General features: G+C 30.6%; 1 protein-coding gene across 1 annotated transcript; it reads left to right on the top strand.

Moving 5' to 3' along the window:
* Positions 1-675: 675 nt before the first annotated feature.
* LOC102628109 (two-component response regulator ARR9-like) lies at positions 676-2,138 on the top strand. The gene is made up of 4 exons (XM_006470875.4): positions 676-1,156; positions 1,268-1,422; positions 1,525-1,595; positions 1,697-2,138. The coding sequence occupies exons 1-4, from the start codon at positions 1,054-1,056 to the stop codon at positions 1,929-1,931; spliced, it is 564 nt and encodes a 187-aa protein (XP_006470938.2). The 5' UTR covers positions 676-1,053; the 3' UTR covers positions 1,932-2,138.
* Positions 2,139-9,598: the final 7,460 nt, after the last annotated feature.

Here is a 9,598-nt window from a genome sequence, read left to right as displayed (position 1 = left end):
TCAATTGATATCCAAATTGCGAGGAAAAAAGAAATTTAGATGCCCTTTGACTTTTGAGTAATTAAGTTAATTTGTTAAAACCCCTTTCAAAAAATTGGAATTAAAGAAATTAATTAACTTGCTCTCTAAGAAAATAGCAAAAGACCAAGTGTTGTATTATTTTCAAGGTTTTTGTTAAGTTACAACTAGTGTAAGTTACATCCCATATATAAAAGTAGTAAAATGTAATGACATAATAGTAAGTCCACGTAATTTTTGTATGAACTGTAAGTTACACAAATTATAACTTAAAAAGATCATATTTTCAATAACAATAGAGTTGGTATTGTTCATGCACTTGTATAGGACTTGGAGGAGTAGCTTTTTTTTTTTTTCCCCTTCTTTTCTCTTTTTCTTAGTATTATTTAAGACAATACAATACAAACAATTATTATAATCCAATCTCAATAGGACCTGCCTTGACGAATTACCGTTGAAATTTGGTTTGAGCATTTGAAATTTAGAATAAAATAATAATACTTTCACAGATGTGATGAGATTTGAACTCTGATCAATCTCATAAAAAGACGAAAAAAATATATATATATATGACCAATTTAACAAAAGATAGTTTTTGGCTTTGAAGAAATAGCCTTAAGTTTAAACAAAAAGCCAACAGTAGGGATAGCCTTAAGTTTAAACAAAAGGTCAATAGTGGAGCTAAACCCTAAACAATAATATTTTTTGCCTTAATCTATTATCAAAGGGTCAAAAACAATATTAAGAAAAAGTCCAATAGTATTTTAATAAAAGAAAATGGGAAAAAACATGGCACCTTCTTTGCCTGTTGTCTAATTCAATAATCAACCTAGAAGATCCTGAGGATTCTTTACCAAATCTGCAGGATCTTGCTTTCCAAACTGTACAGATATTCTAAAGATTTTGTCTTTGCATCACTTCCCCATTTATAACTCCCTTTGCCCTTTCCTTGTTTTTGCCCATATCATCTTCTTCTTTGTTGCCCTTTGCTTCAAAACAATCAAGCCACACACTTGTTATATATTTTTCTCAGTTATGGGAATGATAACTGATTCACAGTTTCACGTTCTTGCTGTTGACGATAGTATCATCGACAGAAAGTTGATTGAAAGACTCCTTAAAACATCTTCTTATCAAGGTAACAATTTATAAATTTTGCTTTCGTCAAATATGGTATCATAGACAAAATTTATCGATAAAACTCATAAATGTTTAATGAAAATGTTTTTTTTTTCAAAACTTTTTGCAGTTACTGCAGTAGATTCTGGTAACAAGGCTTTGGAATTTTTGGGTTTATTGAATGAAGATGAGCAAACAAATTCACAAGTTATACAAGTAAATTTGATTATTACAGATTACTGCATGCCAGGGATGACTGGCTATGATCTTCTTAGAAAGATCAAGGTAAATTAATTTGTCATTTATTTTAATTTATTTTAAAAAAATTAAATATAATTCATACACATTAAATTCAAAATCTAAACAAAAATTGTCTAAATTTCGCAGGAATCTGCATCTTTGAAAGACATTCCTGTTGTGATCATGTCCTCAGAAAATATCCCATCAAGAATTAACAGGTGAGATATAATTTTTTTTCCTCATTAATGAATTTTTTTCTTACAAAGTGTGTAATTTAAAGATTATGAAATTCTATTTATTTTTTCAATTTAATGATCAGATGTTTGGAAGAAGGAGCTGAAGAATTCTTTTTGAAGCCAGTTCAATTAGCAGATGTGAACAAGCTGAAACCTCATCTCATGAAAGGAATATCAAAGGAGATTAAAGAACCCAACAATATTAACAACAAGAGAAAGGGCTTAGAAGAAATTGACTCTGCAGATAGAACAAGAACAAGATTAAATGATACCATTGATATTAATAATGATGGCCTGCCCGATTTGGAAATTGTCTAATTATTTTTTGGGCCATTTTTTACAATTAGGATTTTAGTAGGAATTAATTTAATTAATTTACAACATTTTTCTCCTAATTTTTTCCCCTTTGTTTTCATGTACAGGCTCATAGATAAATTTTCAATTCACTTGACATAAGAGACATAGGAATATTTGTTTAGGGTTCTATTGTAATACTTCAGCAATTAAAGAAAGAAATTAATTCAATTTTGATGGCTGATTAAGAGAATTAATTACTCTCTCTGTCTTTTTTTTTTCCTTATTTGATAATCAAATTAGGCTGCGACTACAATATTTTAAGACTACCATACTTTTTTAATTTTTAACCATCTTAAAATACTGGACTACAAGATAAGGATACCGTAACTTACCCATAAGAACGTGGGGTCATGAAAGTTGCTTTTAGGAAAGTTGCTTTTTTATTTGTTTTCGGTTATTTTGTTTTACAAAGCTTTACAGGATTTTCGTTGTTCGGTCCAATTCTCAATAATTGCTAATATTTGGATTCGATCGGGCACCGAGTGAAGAATACACATGATAATTATACGGTAATAATTATATTTTGTAAACTGTCATACAAAGTCAATTATGATGAAAAGTGATCTATTAAGATTTTTAATAATATAAATTTTTAATTTTTAATATATCTAATTAGATGTGGACTTTTAATTTATAAAAACTTAAGAATAATTTTTATTTCTATGATGGACTGAACTAGAAATACTTAAATATGACAGACAAACTAGTCTATATAAGTTGTTATAGTCACTAGGTCACACGTATTGTTGTATTCTTTCTGACATTCTATCATTAGAGAGAGAGAGAGCAAAGCAAATTTAAAGGATTCTCTAAGAGAACGTGTTAATCTGGAGAGCCAACCATACAACTATAGAGAGTAATTGCGAATGATAGATTCAAGTACACTTTCGCATATTCGTTTTTTTATTCTTGGTGAAACATCAATGTTCCTATATTATAGGTGTTGGCTTTCACCACATCAATGTTCCTATATTAGAGTCTTTTCATGTTGAATCATTAATAATAAAATTTATTTTTTGATTAATTATTAAAGTTTTGTTCTTTTTAAGGATTAAAAAAAGCATGTATTCGGTTCAAGTTTGTGGCCAGAGACAATGGTAGCCACCAACGTTGGCCTTGCTGGCCAGGCAAGGCACGACATGCACGCAAGTGGGTGCTTGAGGAAAAAGCGGCGGCCATGAGAAAAATAGAAAATAAAAAAAGAGGTTGCAGGTCGGGCAAGATGCGACCATGGGCTGTGCCAGCAAGTCAGCTGCAATCACCCACATTATGTGACTTGGTTAAACTATAGCCACCTAAGGAAAGAAAAAAAAAAAAAGAGATTAGGGTTTCAAGATTTGGGCTGATTCAGGATCCGGTTTGCTCAACCTAAATTGCTCCAAACTGAACTGGTCAACAATTGACCGATCTATTGTTGATCGTTGACTGTTGACTTTCACTTTGACCTAATTTTTTTTGTGTAATTTTGGTTACAATTTTTAAATTCAAATATTGGTATGTCTATTTATATTTTTAAGATGAATTAATTGAAACAACATGTCACTAAAATGGCCTCTCTTGTGGAAATTAATTTATTTTGGAATATAAACGATTATGTGTATGTAATTTCTGTGAATATCAAATGGCCCAAAAGAAAGTCCATATATGATAGAATTACATGTGCACTTGTGGTAAAAAACGCGTAATGATTATTTGATTTTACATGTGAACAATAAATTGGCCCAAAGGATGATTTACTATTTGACAAGTTTTTACTATTAATTTTTAATTACTACACCAAGGTATCACTTACAAGTTAATATTTTGTCCAAAGATAAAATATTAATGGAGTGACATATATTTTGAGATGGGATTTATCTTTATTTGAATTTATTTTTATTTTGAGGCTTATATGAGCTTATTTTGTTTGTTTGTGGTTCTATACTCAGTTATGTCTGCTACTAATATTATTACCAAAATCAATTTTATTCCTATGATAAATGACTTTAACTTTAAGTCAGGGCAAGAGAATCTCTTAATAATTCTCGCAGTCATGGATCTCGACCTTGTGCTAAGGGTTGATTTTTCCCCACCTCTTACAGATGAGAGTAACCCTAATGATAAAAGGGAAATAAAATGGTGGGAGAGATCAAATCGCATGTGTATTGTAATAATGAAGAAGGTCATTTCAAAAGAATTTAGAGGCTCAATGTTTGAAAAGACAATAATCGCTAAGAAGTTCCTTGCATAAATTGAAAAGAGGTTTGTCAAGAACGAAAAGGCTGAAATTTATATGCTTTTAACAAACCTAATTTCAATGAGGTATACGGGTAAAGGCAATATCAAGGAGTACATTACGAAGATATTTCATCTTGCTTCTAAACTGAGAGCACTTAAGCTTGAACTCTTGAGGACTTGCTAGTGCATCTAGTTTTAATATCCTTACCAAAACAGTTTAGCCAGTTTGAAGTGAACTATAACTGTTAGAAAGAGACATGGTCTCTCAATGAGCTCATATCACATTGTGTGCATGAAGAAGGTAGGCTGAAGAAAGAAAAGGCAGAAAGTGCTCACTTAGCCTCAACTTCTATCGCCAAGAAAAAGAACAAGGTTAAGGAAGCTGTAGATAAAGCACCTCAAAAGAAACAACTAAAGAAACCAGGTGATATGAAAAATATTAGTTATTTCTTCTGTGGAGTTGAAGGACAGAAGAAGAAGCATTGCACTAATTATCACTCTTGTGCTGAGAAAGGTATGCTTTTTAATTTGGTTTATTCTAAGGTTGATTTAACTTAGGTACCTAGACACACGTAATGGATAAATTCTGGTGCAACCACTCACATCAGTGTGTCTACACAGGGTTGCCTGAGTTACGATAGCCAAGTGATGGTGAAAAATACCTCTATATAGGCAATGGTAAGATGATTGAAGTTGAAACAATTGAAAATTTTAGATTATTATTAAAGACTAGATTTTATTTGTATCTTGATGAAACATTTATTATTTCATCCTTTAAACATAATTTGATTTTCATTTTCTTTTTTGGTTAAATCTGGTTTTTCTTGTTTATTTGGGAATGAAAAACTTTGTTTGTTTCATGATATAAAATTGGTTGGTTCCAGTTCTTTGTCAGGCAATGATAATCTTTATATGCTTGATATAATTGCTTCATTTAATGATTCCTACAATTAAATACACAAGGTTTAAAGAGAAAATTTACCAATGAGAATAGAGAGATTTTCAACCTCTTAGATTTTACAGATTTTGATATTTGTTTTAACTGTATCAAGGGGAAACAAACGAACAAAAGAAGATTTGAAGCGAACAAGACTTTGGACGTCTTAGAACTCATACATACATATATTTTTGGGTCATTTCAATAATATTTTATGACATTCATACATATATTTTGGGGTCATTTCAATAATATTTTATGACATTCATACATATATTTTTGGGCCATTTCAATAATATTTTATGACATTCATAAATGGTTTTTCTCGGCATGGCTACACATATCTTCTCTATGAAAAGTCACAGTTGTTAGATGTGTTTAAAAAGTTTAAGGGTAAAAGTTGAGAACCATCTTGATAAAAGAGCTAAAAGTATCATATCTAACCGTGGTGGTGAATATTATGGCAAATATGACGGTTCATGTAAACAATATTCAAGATTGTTTGCTAAGTTATTAGAGGAATGTAGTATTATCTCACAGTACATTATGTTGGGTTCACCCATTATGAATGATGTTACTAAAATACAAAACATGACATTTAAAGATATGGTAAGGAGTATGATTTGTTATTTTACTTTATCAAAATCACTTTGGGAAAAGCATTTAAGATTGCAGTGTATATCCTTAAGAGGGTTCTAAGTAAAGCAACTGCCGAATCCCTTATGAACTTTGGACGAACAAAAAGCCTAGTTTAAAATACTTACATGTTTGAGGATGTCCAACTGAGGCAAGGCCTCATAGGCCTAATGAAAAGAATCTGGTTCAAGGATGATGAGTTGTTATTTTGTTGGGTACTATTGGTTGATTTATATAATCAATTATTATCAATGCTAATGTGCAAGTATACACAACAAGTAATAAAGTGATGAGTATTCAAGATCGTCTCCACAGGGATTGATGTTACTCAAAATGCTAAAGCAATCACAATAATGCAAATCAACTAAAGACCCAAACAAACAATTGTCAAATAATTCTATCGTAACTAATAATTGCAAGAGATGGAAATAAAACAATACTGTAATGAAATAATCTAAGTTAAATGTGTCTAAGATTCAATTACGAATATAGTAGTTGAATGATCAAACTCTCCTAATAGGGTAACTGTTGTTTATCAATTTAGCACCAGTTGTTACAGTAAGTGCTGCAGCAATGGGTAGAATAAATCTGCATCCACAGCTATCACATGTTGGAAATCTCATACCTTTAAATCTACTAACAATGTCCAGTTGCTCATATATTTATGGTACGATATTATAACCTTTAATCTCTCTACCCTACAAGGTGAATACCTATGTCTAGAATGTCACAAACCTTAACTTCAAGTATTGCCCTTATAGGATTCAAGATAACCTAATCCAGGAAACTCGACTTAAGAACAAGTAATACTCTAATAATGTCCGCTAAAACATGCCCTTTTGCTGCTCTATCTTAATTGAAACTATTAAATGGGCGATCAATTGAAATAACAGTTATATTCATAAAAACTATTAGAGTATAATGCTACAGCATTACCATAACAACATATAAGAACAGTCAAGAACCCATTGGATTATTTGTCACTCAACTACAAGTAAGTTTAGTTCATAATCTGGATGAGAAAAATAAACATAAATATATTGATCTCAGAATACATCCAAACAATTAAAGGAAGAAGAGAAATATAAGTTGAGCACAATGAAAGACAAATAATTATGCACGGTTCTTTTCTTTATTTCCCAACAGCACTCCTAAATCTTGATCTCCTTCTTCTTGCCTTTGTAATTATTTTTTATGATAATTCCTTGCCACCTTTTTATGTGATGCACGCCTCTTTTTATATTGCAAATTAGGGTAAAAACCAAAGCCCATGAGCGTGCATGCGTTTAAATTAGGAAACATGCAGATCGCAATTTTATGGCTAACACGCGCTTTAAGCTTTCTCCCGCATTGCTCTCTGATTGTTGCAGCACTCGTTGCTCTAGCATCCCCTTATGAATTTAAAACCCTCAATTATGCACCTGTTTTTAGCACAAATTACTTGAGTTAAGCAAAACTTATTAAGACCCAACTAAAATGAATGTTTATGCAAAAGGTAACCAAAATGTAATAAAAACACCTTATTTGCTCTCTAAATGATCTTAATTCAAGTCTAAAATTGATGTAATAACTCTCATTTCTTAGAGTTATCAGGTACTCTGAAAGATTTAAGGGTACTAGTTTTATGATCTCACGACTAAGTCGATTTTTGAGTTGGGAAATGTTTAATTCTTTGAGGGTGTCGATTTTGTAAGAGGAGATACAATTAGAGACTTTATCTTTAAAGAGAAATATATTGATATTCTTATAAGTATTATTGGCAACAATGAGGGTCTTATTCTTGACTTTGTTCAAGACACAACATATCAAGCCAATGTTGAAAAACCCCTATATAAGTTGTTATAGAAAAACAAACTGTATCACCTCAAGAGCTTATATCATTAAGTAGATCCATTAGAGAAAGACGAAGTGTAGTGTCAGATGATTGCATTATATTTTTTTAAGAAAATGAGATAGTCAGTGGAATCGTGGAAAGCGATCTAATCAACTTTCGTTAATTAATGGAAAGTTCTGACTCTCAGAAGTTAATTAGTGTCATGAATGAGAATACGAAGTCTATTAAAGACAATGATTTATAGGGTCTTGTCCCATTAACAGAAGGTGTGAAACCTATTAGTTGCAAATGGATATTTAAGAATAAGAGGGATCCGAAAGGTAATATGGAGAGGTACAATGAATATTGTGCTTATATGTGAATTATAATATTTTGCGGACTATCATATATGGTCAACTCTAATTAAAAGTGATCTATTAAGGTTTTTATTTTATGTGTTTTAATGAATATGATAGGATATAGGCCTTTAATATGTAGAGACTTGAGAGTAATTTTTATTTCTATGATGGGTTGAAATAAGAATACTTAAAGACAATAGGAAAAATTGTCTATAAGTGGTGGTGTTCCCCAAGTCACACATATTATTCTATTATTTCTGACATCTCATAATCAGAGAGAGCACAATGAAATTTAAAGGATTCTCTAAGAGGTCGTGTTGATCTGGAAGGTCAATCACACGATTTTAGAGAGTAATTGCACATTATGGATTCAGGTATGTTTCTACATATTCATTTATTCATTCTTTTTGACATCCCATCATTAGAGAGAGAGAGCACAACAAAATTTAAAGGATTCTCTAGGAAAACGTGTTGATTTAGAAGGTCAACCACACGACTTTAGAGGGTAATTGCACATTATGGATTTAGGTATGCTTTTGCATATTCGTTTATTGATTCTTGGTGATATAACATGAATGTTTTAAATTATGGGTGATGGTTTTTATCAAAAGATTATTGTTTTAGCAAGTACACATTTTAATTTTGATATTAAGACTATGATTTGACTACATTTTATATAAATACTTAATGTACTTATAATATAAGATATGATTTATTGCATGTGTCGATGTGAGTATAGTGAACTTTGATTTGGAGATTGTAAGTCTTATATTAAAATTTTTTTAATTGAGATTTCACTACGCATGTAGCCATGCACTAAATCAAATTTTCCTATAATATGAGTATGCATGTAAAATAATTAAATTCATTATTAGAACAATATTTGTGCTGATATTTTTACCCTCATATTGTTTAGTTATTAAATAAGGATGTATATGATAATTAAATCTCAATCATACACTATTATATACACACACTTGTAGCATAAAATCTTTGAAAAATTATTATATCTTATGTTAGTTTTGGGATCCAACTTCATTTGGACATTAATTATTACGTGTTAAAGAATTTTTTTTCCGCTAAAGGACCATACCACTAGATGAGTGGAGCACAACTCTAGTTAATGTAGAGCCCTCAAACATTTCAGTTTTCATGTCCTCCTAAGCTGAATGTAAGTTGGCATTAGAAAAGAGCATAACGCTGGCTGAGCGGTGAGTGGCTGCTTGTACAGATCAGTTCAAGTCCCCATATTAAAATATAAGGACTTAGTTTCTCTTTTAATTAAAAAATAATTAAGTGAAAGCAGTTTTCTCCCTTATAACTTAGTTTTTCCTTTAATTAAAAAATAATTAAATGAAAGCAATTTTCTCCCTTATGAAGTGTAAGTAGAGTAGAGAACCTTCGAATATTAGTGAGGGTAAAAAATTTAGGCAGTGCTTCATAAGATTTAATATAAATTAGTTTCAATAATTGTCTGATTGTAAGTATCAATAATGATATAATTTAATTAAATTAGTTCTAGCAACTTTCTAATGTAATATCAATTATGAGATAGTAATATTAGTATTAAAAAAAAAGAACACAACTTTAATCTATTGTTTGAAATTGTTGTGATAGTCTGTAAACAATGACATTTTGTTATAGTACAACATAAGGACATACTATA

This window comes from Citrus sinensis, chromosome 8 (genome assembly GCF_022201045.2).
Source record: "Citrus sinensis cultivar Valencia sweet orange chromosome 8, DVS_A1.0, whole genome shotgun sequence".
Taxonomy (NCBI): domain Eukaryota; kingdom Viridiplantae; phylum Streptophyta; class Magnoliopsida; order Sapindales; family Rutaceae; genus Citrus; species Citrus sinensis.
This window is presented reverse-complemented; position numbering and strand designations above follow the sequence as displayed.

What these genes read in the sequence shown, in the direction of transcription:
- LOC102628109 (XM_006470875.4), top strand. Translation starts at nt 1,054, where the DNA reads ATGGGAATGATAACTGATTCACAGTTTCACGTTCTTGCTGTTGACGAT. An exon ending in ATCTTCTTAGAAAGATCAAG is followed by an intron (nt 1,423 to 1,524) that starts GTAAATTAATTT and finishes TAAATTTCGCAG; the next exon opens with GAATCTGCATCTTTGAAAGA. An exon ending in ATCCCATCAAGAATTAACAG is followed by an intron (nt 1,596 to 1,696) that starts GTGAGATATAAT and finishes TTTAATGATCAG; the next exon opens with ATGTTTGGAAGAAGGAGCTG.